This window comes from Ruditapes philippinarum, unplaced genomic scaffold (genome assembly GCF_026571515.1).
Source record: "Ruditapes philippinarum isolate M1 unplaced genomic scaffold, ASM2657151v2 ctg661_1_1_1_1, whole genome shotgun sequence".
In the NCBI taxonomy this organism is placed as follows: domain Eukaryota; kingdom Metazoa; phylum Mollusca; class Bivalvia; order Venerida; family Veneridae; genus Ruditapes; species Ruditapes philippinarum.
This window is the reverse complement of record NW_026861494.1, coordinates 131,398-150,980: the sequence shown is the minus strand read 5'-3', so window position 1 is coordinate 150,980 and position 19,583 is coordinate 131,398. Positions and strand designations below refer to the sequence as shown.

The 19,583-nt window shown below is 33.4% G+C and overlaps 1 protein-coding gene across 1 annotated transcript; it reads right to left on the bottom strand.

Moving 5' to 3' along the window:
* Positions 1-19,346, bottom strand: LOC132715830 (uncharacterized). Its single transcript, XM_060698911.1, has 10 exons — positions 19,234-19,346; positions 16,762-16,803; positions 14,532-14,664; positions 11,910-12,070; positions 8,059-8,154; positions 4,631-4,781; positions 3,894-4,063; positions 2,313-2,408; positions 1,919-2,005; positions 1-1,250 (listed from the first exon to the last, which is right to left on the bottom strand). Exons 1-10 carry the CDS (start codon positions 19,241-19,243, stop codon positions 1,069-1,071), a joined length of 1,128 nt encoding a protein of 375 aa, XP_060554894.1. The 5' UTR covers positions 19,244-19,346; the 3' UTR covers positions 1-1,068.
* Between the last annotated feature and the right edge of the window lie 237 nt (positions 19,347-19,583).

Sequence of the window (19,583 nt, the reverse complement as noted above, 5' to 3'; positions counted from 1 at the left end):
TCAGAACTTTTTCTTATTTATAAATGGCCAATTCGAAACTAATGCTCAAAATCTATATATTCACTTGTAGAACAAATGATAATATTATTTAAAGGGAAAAACTATGCTACTAAGACATAACAGAGCCAAGCAGAACATTCAACATGACCCAAACTAAATAACGAGGAATTAGAAAGGGAAGACTGTTTGTAGAAAGCAGGCAATTCTCTAGAGCATTTTAAGATTTATACTGTTCTTTGTTTAAACCGCCCAGCTATTCGAAGTAAATTCTTCTTCAGTATAATTTCGGATATTTTATTTCCATTTTTCCCCCTTTCTGTCCTGTATTTAATTTCTATTTAATTCTGAAAAAAATCCATTTTTTGTTCTTATTTTTTTCAGTTTGTTCATATTTGCGCTTAGACCAAATACTTTTTAAAAAATATTAATTTAAAAAAAGTTGCTGTAAAATTATATTTAGAACAAAGTACACATTTAATATATATATAATATTGAAATTTCATTCATCATTTATATACATATGTATATATATATATTTTTGTAAATCTGTTTTCAAATGTCAGTGCAGTGAACTAGACAATCATCGTAACAGTAAAGTACTCTTGTGTGGCTGTCTCGAGACGGCCTTTTTAATGTCCCTCGTATATTTTAATCTTTCTTTTTATTTGAATGCTTGTACAAAGATATTTCAGATATTTTTAATATAACGCTAGAAAACAATAAAAATATAATATAAATCCGTGGGTAGAGTAACCAATACACCTTAGTATTTAAAACGCCAGTACAATATCAAATTTCGGGAAAAAAAACGTGCTGTATAAAACAACCAATGAACATTGTCTTCAAAATTACGTCACGCAAAGACAAATACGATTTAGATTAAAGTAACCTTTCCCGATCTTACATTTGGGCCTAGCAAACGACAGTCGTAGGTTTTACCAAAACAATAATAAAAACTTTGATCTCAATTGCTACAAAAAAGTGGCATGCGATTGTTTTTATTTTCTATAAAAATTTAATGTATCAATCCATGAAGAATGCTTGTAATGTCATTGCTCAAAAGATTTTCTAAAATCTGAAAAGTGGTTCCTCCTGTTTTCTGCTATCTTTCAGGACTTTACGTTTCAGTACAAACAGATCTTTTTCTTGTTGTATTCTCTGTCGTAAGAATTCTAATTCCAGTTTCTCTCGTTCAACTTTGAGTTGGTACAATTCATCAGTGTCTGCTCCAGTCTTAGTTTTGCTTGTTCCTAAACAATATAAAATATTGCATTACAGGACATGTATACAACTATATGCTGGAGCTTAAAACATTAGCTTCAATTGTATGAAAATCAGTATGAAATATTTTAAAATATTTTCAGGTACTATATCTAGTCTAGCAAGGGCTACCTAGTCGTACATTTTCCAAGTTAATATCTTAGACTGATTTAAAACTCAGATACTAAGACAGTTTGTCCTAAAGTGATTATTAAAATGTAAAATATTTGCTATTTACAAACATGGTTGGTCCAATATTGTACTGCAAAACTATTAACCCAGGACTTGCTGACTTTGTTTGATGGCTTTCAGTCCTTCAACTGCAGTTTTAAATTAACAAGGTGAAAGTTTAAAGTTAGTCAGTCAAGTAACAAATCTTGGTCAGACTGGACGGGTATACAGTTTGAAAAGTGGCAAAGACTCCAGCCGAGTAAAGATTGAGAAATAGTACACGGCACTGAGTGACCGATCAGTCAGCCCGCAAACATTCAAGGGACCGGAGCTTCAAAAAACGAGAGATTGATTCAGAAGCTATTTTGAAATAAAATAAATTTTAAAAATGTCCACGTAAACCTTTACTTGAAGTTAGGAAATGTCACATAAATTTACAAATTTGGTTAAAGTAAAGTTGAAAATACAAAAAAATAGTATAATATACCTTTGACGCAATCTTTATCTGTCATTGGTTTCTCTGTCACATTGTCTTCATTCTTATACCTGGTCTCCCGCACGTCGACACACATTGCTGATAAAAAATAAAAAAAAGCATTACTGCGATTACATTACAGAATTTTCAGAAATAACAGAATGTTGAAAAAAAACTTTTAGCATGTATATCCAGTTACCTAACCACAGTGCAATGTTGTTTTAAAAATTGGATCTATTTGAGCATTTATAATATTTACAAAATTATACAGACCTATTTCTTTGGGAAGAAAATTGGTTGTGGTGTGCTTCGAAAATAAAGTGTTACAATAAGCATAATATTGGACATGTCATGGGGTGTTTTTTGTATGAAATATATATGAATATATACATGTATATATACACACTCGGTACAGAAAGGCTGAGGTTCTTTGCCTGAATGATTGTCCCCTCGTGATCCACTTCTGTACAACGGTAGATACCTTCATCAGCTGCATTCACCCCTATTATATCAATAACAATATTTATAAATGTTCACGGTAGGAATTGTATGAGACGGTAAAATTAAAACGTAAAGACTTAATTAACAGTTTTCTAGCATCTCTGTCGTAGAATCAGTGGGCCCTTTCATGCGACGGTTGAGCATCCGTCGCAAAAGCGGTGAATAAATATGCCTACCAATCGCTGTCTTCGGTTAGTGTAATACCAAATTGTAACTTATATTTCAACGTCTTTTTCGGGAAATACTAAGTGACACAGGGGCAGCTGCACATAAAGGTACTCTTTTGTTTAGCTCCTTACACGCACCCATCGCAATTCTTTGCTATTTATGTAAACACTGATGACAATTTGACAAAAATACACAGTTTTGCCAAACTTTAATTAACACTGAGTAAAAAACGTCCTCTGAAAACGGCATCATTGCAACAGACTTTTTTGTTGTTTCGAATAAGAATAAAACAGATGGCAACGCAAAGAGGTTACTATAGTAGTCCGATGACCAACCGGAACCCAGCGGCTATTTTCCATAATTACCTTAAAACAGAGTGAAAGTGGTTATACCACGTATTTTAGTGAACAAAAACAAAAGAGAGTGAATTTTGATAATGTGTAAATTTTGACAATGTATAATGAATGTATACATTTGACATGCATAGGAAAATATAAGTCTTTTTCAATAAAATCATGAATGAAAATATGTCTGACAATTATTATCAATTAAAAAAAAAGTCCCACTCATGAACAATCATAAAAAAATTCGAATTAATGTAACAGGTAGACATTTTATACTTCCGGTTTCTATACAACCATAATAAAAAGTATATAAATAATGTTCTGTATCTTATAATTTTACTTAATTTAGGTGGACTATTATTAACCGATATATTGGGAAAAAACTCCCACCATTAAATGACTGTTTTCATGTTTAGTTTCTTAGCGTAGGTAAGACCAAAATACCGAAGTTCTAGGTCCTTGTCCGAAGTTTCACGGAAAGGGCCGGGAAGCTATGGACAGTATCCACCGCCTCTGCGAAAGCTATTGGCAGTATCCACCGCCTCTACGAAAGCTATGGACAGTGTGAGTATATTACAACAATCACTGTTTTTAAATTGCATCGCGTGACCATCTAATGTGTTTAAATATTTGAAGCTTTAGCAGCGTCTAATACAATAATTATAGTTTGCCAATCTGACAGTGGAGTGTGCACAACCCTTTCTATGTCACGTAAATGAGGAATTTATTCTGACAAAAGTATTCAAATGAAATCAACTAAAAGCATTGTATAGGCTGGATTAACTTTCCTTGTTTCTACCACGGCTGCAATTTTTTGCAAACATATATAGGTTATGCGCTTGAGATTCAATAATCTTGCGGGCAAACATAATAATAATGTCTTTATTTTAAGAAGGTTAAAAGTTTAAATACAATTATAATTATTATCATTATCATTTTACATCATTTAGATTAAGTCATTAATATATATTTACCATGCAGTGTTATCTGAAAGTTAAACAAGCCATTGTCTAGTTGGAAGTGGGAGAACTTGAAATGTCCGCTGTCAAGATTCCTTGTTGCGTACTCAGATTCGGACGCAGGATGGAGGCCCTCAGTTATCTGGTGAACCTTGTTGTGTTTGTCTATATAGTCCCACTTGATGCTGTATTATAAATATTGGTGGTTAACAAATAATGTCCGTAAACCAGTACAATTAACCTAAAATTGAATGTTATTATTACGTGTCAAATAGCAACGTGCAAGGTGAAGTAATAAAAACGTTTAGAAATACCAAATGTTTGACCATTACCAAAGGCAAAAAGTACTTAATATACCTGTATATTTGTCAAGGCTACTATGACAGATAAAAAAAATAATTTCTGTTTAGTAATCTTCAAATAAATAAATAAATAAATAAACACATCTCGAGCCGTGTGACTTTGGAACACTATCAAATTCAATGTAAATGAAATGAGCCGTGTCATGACAAAACCAACATAGTGCGTTTTCGACCAGCATTGATCCAGACCAGCCTGCGCATCCGCGCAATCTGGTCGGGATCCATGCTGTTCGCTATCAGTTTCTCTACTTGTAAAAGGGTTGGTAAGCGAACAGCATGGATCCTGATCAGACTGCGCGGATGCGCAGGCTGGTCTGGATCGATGCTGGTCGCAAACCCATAACGTTGGTTTTTTCGTGACGCGGGTCAAATAATCATTCGAATACATACATATTTCGTAGGAGAGCGTAGTCGTTAAAATCTGGTGAACTGCCGTGACAGTCAAGTGGAATATCTACTTTGTCATTCGTTTCCCCTGAATTGTCAACATCTGTGTTAGTCGTTGTTGTTTTTGTTGTCGTTGTTGTAGTAGGCAATATTTCTGTAACAGTACATATACTATCAAATCATCCTACAACTTAACATACTCATCTACTTTGTATATGAATATTTTCATACCCATTAAAATAAAAGCAACAACAACAAAACAAACAAGAGGGCCATAATGGCCCTGAAATCGCTCACCTATATATAAATACTCTCCATGACAAGGAATAAGTAATATAATAAACTATAAACAAAAAGCAGATATAAAATCTAAATCTTAAACTGATATCACAAAGCTCATATTTGTATCTGAAATAGTGCATGTGTAAAAACATTATTGGTTGCTTTTGCTAAAGAATCGTACATATTACGAAAAGTCCCTCGGGGGGGGGGGCAAATTTGATCCTAGGGCTTTTATTTGAACATACTTGGTAGACACTCACTAGAAGATGTTTCTTGCTAAATATCTAAGCTCTAGCTTTTTGACTTTTTAAAAGAAGATTTTTTAAGTTTTTATTATATATACATATAAGGATATATACATATAAGGAAACTCAATGACTCCCTGGGGCGAGGCCAATTTTGACCAAGTACTTTTATTTATACAAGCTTGATAGACACCAACTTGAAAATGTTTCGTGTAAAATAACTTAGTTCCATCTCTTTAGGTTTTTCAAAGTTTTTACTATATACATATAAGAAAAATCAATAACCCGCTGGGGCGGGGCCAATTTTGACTCAAGGGTTTTTTATTTAAACAAACTTGATAAACTAGCATAAAAAATGTTGAATGCTTCATATCTAAGTTGTTGCTATTAGTGTTTTTTTTAAAGTCGAATTTTTTAGTGTTTACTATATACAAATAAGAAAAATCAATAACCGCCCCCCTCCCCCTGCGGGACCAATTTTAACCCAGGGTTTTAATTTGAATATACTTGGTAGACACCCACTAGAAGATATTTCATGCCACATATCTAAGCTCTAGCTCGTAAAGTGTTTACTGAGTCAAATAACTATTATGTGTGTTTAGATCAACAATTTTCGCGTTACTTATACACTAATAGTATTTTCAGATAGAGCATCACAATTAATGTAGAATATTGTCTATGGAGTCAGTATTCTTTAATGAAAATGACCCAGATAATTATCATTTTAAAGGGTATTGTTTCCCAAAGCTTAATAACACGAAGTAAAATTAACCACTCTTGGTATTGTAACCATCTCTGCCTGACTCGTCTCAGGGAAAGGTCCATTTGAGTACAAAACACACACTGGCAGTATTCAAAGTGAAAAATAATTAAGATATATATATAGAACACCATTCGAATGTGCGGGGAGGCTGGCGGGGAGCATGTAGCATCGTTGGCTACACTTCTGAATACACCAATGAACATTATATTTCAAAAACACAATCATTTATATCAAAACATGATTTTATATAAATAGCAAGAGTAAATTTCATCATTTGATTTGGAAAACAATGAGGATACTAATCATGAACGTCAGTGAATACCATTGGCCTAAATTACAGTGTTGTTTAAAGGGACTCCACTGAGGTTTAAAAGCCTAAAAACATAACATTTGAATTTCTTACAGAAATGATATGGGACACTTTAAACAGAAATATATGCAAAGATAGTTAAGAAAGATGCTTTGAAATAAATTGAAAATTATATTTTTGTGCTTTTCTTAGCCCAATTTGAGTGAAAAGCGTTAAAACGCTTTTCATTTTGGGTCATTTTTTTACAATTTGAAAAATTATTCTGGAAAAACGAAGTGCGCGAATGATCTGAAAATTTGCACATAGATTAGTGGCCTAAATTTTCATCAAATGGTACATTTATCAGGAAAAATATTTTCAGTCCCAGCATGTCAAAAAACCTCAGTGGAGCTCCTTTAATGTCAGTAATAAAATATTGCAGCTGTAAAAAGATGTCTTGTACTTCATTTCAGCGCTTTCATATTTTTCTGGTCCTCCAGGATTATTGAGTCCAATATTTCTACTTGTCGAAGATTGAATATTGCTTAAAACGGTGCTGGGGAGTAAGAGATGTTGCATATTTTCCGTACCTACCATACACTGACTAATCAAACAATTAAAACTACAAGAGAACTATAATAGTAAGTCAGCCTTGTAAAGTCTGCATATAGATGACTTCTGAGACTAGGAAGTAGGTCAATGGAAAGGTCAAGGTCAATAAATTACTAATATTGCGTCAACAATAGCAGCATCTACGAGCAGCAGTTAATTCCATTTTTTGTAGTTATCAATTTTCCACCAATTTTCTGAGGGGGGTGGGGGTCAGTATTTATAAAAAGGGTAACTTTTTCTATTGAATATTATCCAGGAGTCATTATTCTATGGTGTCCCTTTACTTCGTTACACTGGATATAAAAATAATATCCTTTTTATCCTATTTTCTGGCTTTGACATCTGTGTTTTGAAAGGTTAGGATTTCAATCCTGATTGTGACATGTCCCCTTACTATAATGAACATTTGTGGCAAGTCTGAAGAGAATATTTATTTCATTATCCATACATGGTTTCCGATGGACTATAATAGTAAACGGACGAATGTTTTACCAAACTAGACAAGTTTGATTTGTTTTGTTATTTTGTTTGTTTAAATAGAAGGCAACGAAACTTTTTATTGTAATTTAAATGAATACAAGTTTATATTGCCCCAAAACTTATACCACAAATGATCGAATAGTCAGACGGACGTCCTTGCGAACGTACGTTTATTGTGTAAATATTTTTGTAAAAAAATAATAATAAAGGACGCATTTAAATCACTCAAAATACTGATGACTAAATGAATAAAAATCATCGTATTCGGCTATACCTGTAGGTTTTTCCAACAACTCTGTAAAATAAATAAGTTCAAAACAAGATTTTTTTTTCATTCCATTTGTAAAAAAATATGAATTCGACCAACACAAGCGAGTAAAACACAATACAAAGTGTTGATTGAATCGCAATTGTTTAGCCCTTCCCGTCAATTGTTCAGCCCTTCCCGTCGATTGTTCAACCCTTCCCGTCGATTGTTCAGCCCCTTTCCGTCAATTGTTCAGCCCTTCTCGTTCATTGTTCAGCCCCTTCCCGTCAATTATTCTGCCCCTTCCCGTCAATTGTTCAGCACTTCCCGTCAATTGTTTAGCCCTTCCCGTCAATTGTTCAGCCCCTTCCCGTCAATTGTTCAGCCCTTCCCGTATATTGTTCAGCCCCTTCGTCAGGACAAGGACTTATAAGTGTTCCGATTGGTGTTGAACACGGTTCGGGATCTTTTTGTTAGTGTGTGCATGAGTGAATAATGAAAAAATAAACGTACTGTTTACAATAAGACGGACTCCTTTTACTGCAATGACGTCATCGTCCCTGTTAATCTCCGAACAACGGTAGTAACCTTCGTCATCTTCAGTGACTCCTGTAATTAAATCTATTTATTTCTTATCGAACAAAAGCTAACAAATAGGTATATTCGTATGATGATCAACATGATGTTATGATGATAGTGTCGGTTAAATGTCATAATGTCCCAGAAATGTTTTTATTTCTATTTTCCAAAAGCTTTTTATTGTTGATGTTCGGTTATATTTTCCAAAAAGGTAACTCAAGAACCAAATTACCTGAATGATGGTTTTCATTCTGCTGTGTATGGCATCAAAATACTGCTTTGTTGACATTTTGCTTATTTTGTGACCAATACTTTCACATTCAGAACTACTTTAAAACTCATATTTGGCCTTATTTTTTCGTTTCTGACGCATAGTATGTATGCACATGTAATGTACCCTCCGGACCATGGCAGTAGCTAGAAACAGGATGTGAAGTGGTTGTAAAATTTTTTGCTATTTCAAATCTAAAACCGTTTTACATAAACCAGTTTATATCGCCCCATAACTAGGGACAAATAAAAAACCCGGGAAAAGCTGAAATTTAAAACACCGATTTTTTGCATTAACATTGCTTAAGGGAATTGGAAATGGGTAACAAAAAACTCATTTCCCTTTGGGGGAAAAATATCTGGGGGGCTTTAAAAATTTTTTTCATAAATGGGTTTCGCTTTTTTGGGTCCTTTTTGGCGGGCCAAATTTCAGGTTTTAAAAAAAAGGAAAACCCAAATTCACTTTCGGGACGCTTGAAAAAGGCCCAAATTTTGAATTTCCGGGGCACAGTTCAGCCCCCGCATCTTTGTGAAAGGGGCCGTAAAACCCAGTTTACCAAAGAAACTATTCCCTTTTCATTTTTCTAAAAGAAACTGAGTTTAACTTATGTACATGCCAGGGCAGAGATACAGTGTGTATGAAGGGTCAAAAGTGACCTGCACCGTCTGGGAATTGAATTAGAGTTGTCCGATTCACAGTCTAATGCCTTACCGAACGGTGCGCTTTGGTGATATACAGTGAAATATGTTTTAATAATACCCACTACATGTACATTCAATTGTCGTACGTGTAATATTTTGACGTGACGTTATAATCTTTTTGACCATATCAATGTGAAAATTATTCTTTTTTACTGTATTTTGGGTGTGTGATTAATAGAATATTATAGTATATCTTCATTACTAAATATATCAATGCGGCGATACCACATGAGAACACGCGCATTTCTGTCCGATTCAAGTATCTCTGCTATTACCAAACCAATTTTGATGACATCTATAAGGCGCAGAGTACAAGTAATTGTAAAAGATGCCAACGGTATCTCATAATTAAGAAACCTACTGAAACAATGGTAGGATGATTCGTCATTGCGCACCAGCTGAACAATTCATTGTAGAAAATCCATCGAATCGAAAGTGAAATACGATTTTATTATACGAAATAGTTAGAGTATAAAAATATTATTTAGCGATCCATAGAATTGCTACAGTCCTTGGAGGAATTGTAAGAAGTTAATAGATTAATTGCCTGGTTTAGATCTGTAAACGGGACAAGTTGTTGGTGTTTTTTTTCCTGAATGTTCCCACTCGGACTTTTCAAGAAAATAGGTTAAAAAAACCTTATTTTACACGTACCAGAGCATCAGAGCAGAGTAATGTTTACATATTTTTCTAGATTGCTCTTTCAAATACAATGTATTTCTATTCAGAAGTCAGGTTTTCTTGTTTTCGTTAAAAATGGAAAATACCCCCAGTCGAACTCGATTTCAAAAAATTTTTCCCCCTCCCCGGAAATTAGAAAATTTTTCTGTTTCATATTTAAAAGAAATACATGGAAAAAACATTTTAAATTTTTATGTTATTTAAAATCACCAAAAAACAAAAAATTTATAAATAAATTAAACTTAAAACATAAATATTTTTAAAATTTAAATGTTAAATTTTTTTACCAGAAAAAATGTTCATCTTTTTTTCTCCCCAAAATTTTGAGATTTTAAAATACATGGGTTTTTTCAATAGCCAAAATGAAAAAAAAGTTAATATAAAAACTTAAAAAGATAGAAAGTTGAAATTTGGGAGAAAGCGTCTTTTTCGGGAAAATTTAAAATTTTGTCCCCATGGACAACAAATTTGGGGGCCCCCTTTATAAAATAAAAAGCTGGGAAAATAACATGTTTTTCCATTTAATTAAAACGTAATGACTTACTTGTTTGTTGAAATGGGTGTTAGCAGATATTAGAAAAAGACATGCTAGAAGGTTAAAATAAAGAAAAACTAAAGAGATCATTTAACCATGTCAGTCTATACAAAACATCGAGTAAAAAGATTAACATACATCTCAAAGATTTTCAAATAAAAGAAAGAGCAAGGTAATGTCTTAATAATATTATCGAATTTGATAATGACAGAAACAGTTCATTTGAAACCGGATTAAATGATCAATTGTACCGATGATATAATGATACGTATTTTGATAAATCATGCGCAAAGTAACCTCATATTGTTTTCCTTTCTCTTTCTTAACTCTTGAATACTTCAAGCGAGAAGGACTATGACAACTTGCAGAAAATGTCCTGTATTTCTTACATAATATATTCATATTCAAAAGAAAGAAAGAAAGAAAGAAAAACTATGAATTAGATTATTTCTAAAACTATTGCTAACGGCAGAAAAAAACTGTGTGTATCTTACCCCTGACAAAATCATGTATTCCGTACTTACTTATTTGAACGTTACGAAAATATATCAAAACAGCAATCCTTGGTAAAATAAATCTATAATATACATTGTATATATTTCTATCAAAGAGTGTTAAAGAACAGAAGACGTGCTGGAAATCACTTGTTTTAATTTTCGAGTGTGTACCCTATCACACCTTGAAAAATAAGAGTAAAAAAATATTCGGATGATCTCGAAAACAATTTTAATATCCAGTGATATATTCTAAAATTCCAGATACTCTTAGTCTTATTTCGTCAAAATCGGTTTGTTTCCTCGTTTAGGGCACACGCTTTTTATTATTACGGAACCATACGCCGCTTTTCATGAAATGGCACGGAAGTGTCACATTGAAGGTTCCATGTTATACCGCCGTATAACACATTTGCGGATGTTTCTATATTCAAAATTTTACTATTTCATGTTTAAATGTTGATTTCTGCTTAAGCCGGTGCTAGGGGCGTGAACGGTAGTTTGCACTTGACAGTACCGTCCATGAACAGGCTCAATCAAATCCAGCCTGCGACATTTTCAATTTTGCCGTCTTGGACTTTCTTTAGGGATTCTTATTTTCTCTATTTGGTAACAGCAAAGATATTGATAAAAAAACATACATAAGGCAAAACAAGGTAAAGGTGTTCCTTCAACTTTAAAGCATAAGATAGTTTAAGCCATCCTAAAGATCACGTTCGCGTTGTATCGCCACTTTGTAGAAAAAAATGAAATTTTGATTAAGTTATTATACTCTGTAAAAATACTAGCTGATGTCATTAACAGTAAAATTAATAAAGTACATTTCTTTGTTTTGCGCCAATGTGCTGTGAGAAAACTGCAATTTAATATAAACAAGAGAACAAGTCAGGTTAATTGTCATCATTGTGGTGTAACATTTTATAAAAGAAATACAGAAATAAATATGGGAGATTACTTCTAAGAAATTAAGATGTATAAATCCAACTAAATACTTTCTGTAAATAATGATACGTTTTCATGTGAGTGCTCTTTTATTTTAATGCGAAATTCAGCAACAGAAACATCATATAATTCTACAAAATAAAGAGAAAATTAAAACATACCATACAGTTTTAACTGAAAGATATACGCCTGTTCCGATTGAAAGTAGACCAAACTCAAATGTCTGCCAAAATTCATTGCAGTGTATTTAGAATCAACGGGATAGAACCCCTCTGTTAGTCTATGACTATTGTTGTTTTTGTCAACAAAGTCCCAGATGATTCTGTAATAAAATAAAAAAATATATATATTTAATTTTTCCTATCAAACTGTGATAGAATTTCAAATTTGATATGTGTGAGTAAACGTTCTTGATTTTACAACACCTACAGCTATATCGGAAATATATTATATGTGTGGCTAGTGGCCTGGCGGTGTGAAGTTGGCACATTACAACAGCCAATTTCACGCCGCCATGCCGCTAGGCCGCCAACTTCACGCCGCAAGGCCGCTGGGCCGCTAGGCCGCCAACTTTACGCCGCCAGGCCGTTAGGCCGCCATTTTCACACATCTGAATTTTATTATTTTTTTCACCGATTTGACCCCGTATTATAAATTCATATATTGTCGCTTGAGAGGTTCTTTACGGGGCTTTTAATTAATTAAAAAGGAAACGGCAAATAAAAAAATATGATAAAAAGAATACAAAAATAAGTCTGACATTATACATTTCATCAGACTAAACATGAAAAACAGAAGTGCTAAATATGGCCTTGACATCATTTATAATGAAGTTTCTTAACTTTACATTAGATACAAAATGTATTTAAAGAGTATCTTATTTTGATTGTTTTGTGGAAAAACATTATTACTGTGGTTTTATCAAAAGTAGTGAAATGGTAGTTAAGATGCAGAAATAACAAATTAATATCGGGTTTGGCCACCTTCAGCATGAAGGGGCTGCCTGGCATCATTGGTGCATAGAACGGATCAGAGATTGATTTCGACTTTTGGAATGTTGCTCCATTCTAGAATTTCAGGCTTTGTCTTACTGAATGAGTTTGACGGTGGAATAGGGGACGTTGGTCCAAAATAAAAGCCAAAGGTGTTTCGAAATGGGAATTTAGATCAGAAGCATTTTGGCAGCCAGTCTTTAATGAAATGCAATGTTATTCCCGTCCAGAAAGGAAATTCCACAGTGCCCCTTGGCGGTATGGCTTTGTTGGCATTATCATGTTGAAAAAAGGAGAGGATACGGCAAATATTTTGAAAACAAGTTGGATAATATGCTTAAACAAGAATTTGAAGCCGGGGTCAACGACAAAACCAACATAATGGGTTTTGCGAACCCGAGCATGGACCAGAAACCAGCCTGATCAAATTAGATAGGCAAGTCTGAATCAGGATCCCATGCTTGTCGCAAAACCCAAATTATTTGGGGGTTTTGTCATGACACCCGGGCTCAATTTTCAGTCTCGGTGAGTTGGACATTCAAATTCCTTTCGATATGAACGAGATTAGTGGTTGAAAGCCAATGTGCCCAACGGGGCCTGTCAAACCCGTCCGAACCAAAAAACAGAAAACCCCCGACCCCAAGTACACAGCAGCCGACAAAACGTTCATTCCTCCTACGATTCCTCCTACGATATACTCGAACCCTGCCATCAGCTCGATGGATGGAAAACCTCGACTCGTCAGATAAAAGAACACTATTTCATTGTTGTCTCAATTGTGTTCAATTAACACAATTTTCGCGGTGACGTAGCCTAAAACACAACCAATGTATGGTCGAGGTCCATGTAGCCATCCCTCGCGCAGGCGATTGTACACAGTTTGGGCAGATATACGATTGTTATGTGTGCTACGCATAATAGCAGCAGTAGTTGTGACAGTTTGGAAGTGATTGCGCACGTGGTTGTTCCGAATATAGCAGTCTTGGGCACGCACCCTGTTGCTTGAAAACGTTGCCTAAGGTGTCGAGTATAGCATGAGTAGAACACCAATATTCATAGCGACGGCATTTATCGTCATACCAGCATTAAGCATGACAATGGCACGTTCGCGTAAACTTTGCGGAATTCTAGGCATCTCAAAAATAAAGAAAACTAAAAAAACATCCAACGTCTTTTTCTTATTGACATGAATGTGTATAAAATTACGATGAAAGGTTTCATATAATATACACAAATCTACTGGTCCATGCATGCACGTGAAAAGTGCGGGTTTCTTCTGCAAAACGAAATAAAATCGAGTTAAAATTTGTTTAATCGGACACAAAATCGTTTGCCCGAATAAATGTAGCTCATTTGACATTCACTATATCTCCGCTTAAACACAGGGGATGTTCAGTATAGATACATTTGACATTTGGTTAAACAATATTAAACAGGTCTTCCTTAATAAGAAATTTAGCATTTTCGTTCATCTCAGAAAAAACGTAGCAGAAACATATCTGGTACAAAAACACAAATATTTTTCACAAAGTCAAGACAAGGGATACAGGTATACACAATGTTACAACAGGTTAAATCTAATTTCCTTCCAGTTGCACATGTCTAATAAATCAAATTCTACATTTCTCACATTACCTCGTTACAAAAATATAATAATATTAAACTGACAAATCTCGGCCTCGTGCTTCTGCAAAAAAAGATGTGCATTAACCCTCTTTTATATTTAAGCCTTATCAAGCATCAAAACCAAAACGTAGGGTGCCGTTATATCAAAATCTTTCACATACTTACCTGTTTATAATATAGTAAGCAAGATCGGGAGAACTTCCTGTACAGTTAAGTGAAACATTCACGTTGGAGTTCGTGTCAAGTAAGTCTACAGTGACAACCTCTTCAGTTAATGTGGTACATTCTGTTAACATACCTGGAAAGAAATACATTGAAATCACTTAAAGGGATATGTTTTATTCTGCCTGTTAAAAAATGGAAAACATAATTTTTATGATGTTACATAGGGCACATATAGACATATATCAGAATAAAAACTACGTAATTGAATTTGTTTTTGATTTTTTTTAACTTTGTACGTTCTTAAAGAGTACTAACAGTACCATTTTAAGCAAGTAAAAATAATGTAAATGTTAGACTTATGTATAAGCTCTCGAATTTGCTTATTGTATTATTTCATGTCATTTCAAGGGCAGTTAACTTATACACCAGTTTTACAAACCTTATTTTACTATATACGTATTTATGCAATATCATATTTTCTTGGTTACAATACAATATTTCATACAGTTCCATTTAACGCGTGTGTTCTCTTAATCCAGTCTAGGTACGGAGTCTTAAAATTAATATGCCTTTGTCTAATTCTTAACTATTATAACTGCTGAAATTCAACATTAAACACACTAATTAACATAAAGCACTAATTTTTCCTTTTTACCAATCTCACACTCTTTTTTACACTATATCATAGCTTTTTGTACAGAAATGACATGCTTCTTATTATTATTGTTTTCTCTACATAATCATTTCATCGTTATCCTTTCCTTTCAGTTCTATTTCAAACAATTATTGTGTAATTTCTTCTTCTTTTTTGGGAATCTAAGTTTTAATTATTCCGCTTCAAAGTCTGACAGTTATAGTTGATTCGTCGGCGAACAGACCTGCTTTGAATAATTGATTATTTGCTATTCGAATATTGTTACAGTCGTGGTTGCGTTTGATAATAACTTTTTAAGTTCTTGATGTATTGTCTTCGTACTTGGCCAAAACAATTCTTAGGACAAGACCTTCAAGTAGATCAGACTAAACTTGACTTCCATTCATAAATGCCTTGACTTTGACCTTGAGCTTTAAATGACATTGGCCGTCAAGGTCAAATTATTGAACTATGGTTAAATTGTCATTGATTTGTTATTTATGTATGGATTTGATTTAAATTTGGAAAAAAACAAGACTTGTTACCAAACAAAATTTATTGATGTATATGTGACCTTGCCTTAAAATTGACATTGACCGTCAAGGTCAAATTAATGAAATTCTCTTCATGTAACTGGCTATAACTTTGTTATTTATAAATGAATTAACTTCATGTTGAAACACAACGTCTTTTATGTCAGAACCTTGATGTTTATCAAACTCAAATTGACATTGACTCGTGTATGACATTGACATTGAAGGTCAAATAATTGAATGTTTACTAATTATCGCTATAATTGGCTGCAACTTGCTCATTAATAAATGGATTAACTTCATACTTTGACAAGCAACTTTTTGAACAATTTCTTCTAAACGTTGAACTGACCGTAATATTGAGCTTTAAATGAAATTGACCGTCACTGTCAAATTATTGAATTTTGGTAAAGTTGTCATTATTTTGTTATTTATGTATGTATGTCTTTGATTCATATGTCGGGAAAACAATACTTGTAATCAAACGGACATTTTGAACAATTTAGAAATGACATTGACCATTGAATGACCTAGACCGTCAAGGTCAGATGATTGAATCTTTTCTTAACTTTGTCAATTATTTATAGAAAATCAAATGATTCATACAAAAAACAGCAAGTGTGACATGACAAACCTATGAGGATAAAAAAAGGAAAAACTTATTTTATTTCAATAATGTTCTTTATAAAGATCTGTTGAAACCAAAAAAAAAAAGTAAAAGAGAATGTCGAGCGTTGACTCTTGTTATCTGTATTTTTGTCGCTTAATGTTGATTTTTTTCTCCATTTCATGTTCCAGTTTGGTAGCGACTGCAATATCTTTATTTTTGGCTTCAATGTTGCAACTTTTCCTCTAAAATGTCCTTTTTATAGTCCTTTTTAAAATAGTCTTTAAAAAAGAGGGGCAAGTTCTGAAAGGAAAATTATGTTGCAGCGTTCACAATATATAATTATATCACACCATGACACTAAAACCGTGTTCAGCAAAGACAAGGTTTTATATGAGTTTAAGGGGGAAACACGAGTTAAGGTTCGCTTACATGAAGTAAAAAATGTATACTTACATGTTTTCAGAATGAAAAAACTTGCAAGCACGAGTTCTTTGTCTGTAAATGAAAAACAACAACATTCAAATGTATCGTTTGTATTCAAATAAAGTTGATTTTTATTAAGTATATTTCCATATTAATATGATATACATGTAGAGAGAATAAATAAATGAGCCGCGTCACGACAAACCAACATAATGGGTTTGCGACCAGCATGGATCCAGACCAGCCTGCGCATCCGCGCAGTCTGATCAGGATCCATGCTGTTCGCTCACAAACCCTATAACAAATAGAGAAACTGATAGCGTACGGCATGGATCCTGATCAGACTGCGCGGATGCGCAGGCTGGTCAGAATCCATTCTGGTTGCAAACGCATTATGTTAATTTTGTCGTGACGCGGCTCAAATAGAGGATATTGAATGAGAGTGGGTTGAATACTAAATGTATTGAACGAGTTGAATAAAATCATGTTTTGCAAGTATCTGGCGAGCATAATATTGCTTTATTCAACGTGTTAAATATATCTAGTATTGAATCTACACGATTATCTATTTCTCACATACCCAAAATAAAGACTGTTTACAGTGATAAGGATTCACTTTTTCATTGACGCGTCAACAGTGTAGCGCGTCTTAATAGTACATTTATATGGCGCAATTGACGTCACGTTCAAATTTATGCACGGCCGTGCAATACCATTTAAAATTACGGAGTCACAAGGGCGGCGCGGGTATGATATTGAATTAGTATAGGTTTAATACTAAATTTATTGAACGAGTTGAATAAAATCATATTATGCGAGTCTTATGACGTCAGATAGGACGTCCTTAAGGTGAATAAACATTCCTTTTAGTATTCTTTTCATTTTATGGGGTAATAAATATCTTTTATCACATAAACCACAGAATAGGAGTGTATTAAGTGATGTAGCCTATTTTATGCCAACCAGTGAGATACTGTTTTTATCCGTGAGCTAAAATCTTTATCACTCACAGCAAATCACCCATAAGATGTGTGATATGGCCATACCTTTATAAATTAAACTACTTTTAGCATACGTTTCCGTACATTTGTAAATTTCTACTATAGTTAATTGTTGTATTTAATTGAAATAATGCTTCTTTTACACTTTAAACAGTCTGTATTTTGGGTATGTGATAAATATAATATATCACATACATTATTACACGATATAACGTATATGACGTCAGGAAAATTACTTCTTCGCTAAATGTAGTTCAATATATTTCAATATTATCAATCATGAAAACAGAGATTAAATTTTACCACATACCCGTATCGCTTTAGCGACTCTGTAAAAAAGGTATTACACAGTTGTGCATATATTTTGAGGTAACGTCATTTGCGTTATATAACGCGCTATAAACCTATGTGAGCGTTATACTATTGGTGCGTCAACGAAAAATGATTCTTTTTCACTTCAAACTGTCGCCAGAGGCTCGCATATAATAACATTATTAAACTTGTTCAATAAACTCAGTATTAAACATACACTTATTCAATATCCTTTATTTCTTGCATGAAAGTATATCTCTTTTTGCAACTCCGTGGAAATTGACGTGACGTCATTTGCGTGGTACAAACTTAGCATAACGACGCGCTAAATGTTTGCGTTACACTATATACTCAACATCACTAACCGGTGTCATCACTTAGTTCACGGTTATAGCATATTTCCATGTGACCAGTGTTAAAATTTATCAAAATTGATATAATTTATTTATAGATCTACACCTAAACAACAAAGCTTTTGTGCATTTTTCATAAATCTCTAGATTTTTACGTGAAACGGAACATCATTTTACAAATTTCTACTAGGAGCTACAATAGTCCATAAAATGTTTGCGTATGTTGGAAACAATCATCATTTCCTAAACGTTCTTGCTTGTTTAAAAAATAAATTTTGAGTTACTTCCCGTGAATTTGTCATTTTATTATTTCTTTTATCGGCATTAACTTGTCCTTTAATAATCATGGTATATATTGACACAGTACAACAACGTCATTCCTAACTTACACTGAAAACGCAATGATAAATTAATACAATATGTTCATAAAATAATAATAATAATAATAATGTTGATAATGAAAATGATGATGATAGATGATAGCAGAATAAAGAACAAAGATAATTTAAAAAAAAAGAAATAATAAGACGAAGAAGAACAATAGCAATAATAATTGCCCAACAATATTCATAAAAAAATAATAGCACATGCAATAATAATGATATTAATAATAATAATAATGATACCATTGATACTAACAACAACATTTTTATTATCATTATAATTATTATTATAGATTTCGAATAAGTTATTATCATGATAAATTAATGATAACAATTAATGATAAATAACAATAGCAAGTCATAGTAATATTTTATGATGATTACAATTTTAATTAATACTGAATAATAATAAATATACAAACATGTATTTAAAAAACAAGTATTAAAACTCACAATTCAACATTCTTATCCTTGTTGCAGTATGTTGTTACTGTAAATAACGCGACTGGATGTTTATTTCTCGCAATTTTTGTTATATGAGATAAGGCTGCAAATATATGCCTATATCATGGTTTCCTATCAGCTGAACAACACGCAAATGAGCCGCGTCACGACAAAACCAACATAACGGGTTTGCGACCAGTATGGATCCAGACCAGCCTGCACATTTGCGCAGTCTGATCAGGACACATGCTGTTCGCTATCAGTTTCCCTACTTGTTAAAGGGTTTGAAAGCGAACAGCATGGATCCTGATCAGACTGCGCAGGCTGGTCTGGATCCATGCTGGTCGTAAACCCACTAT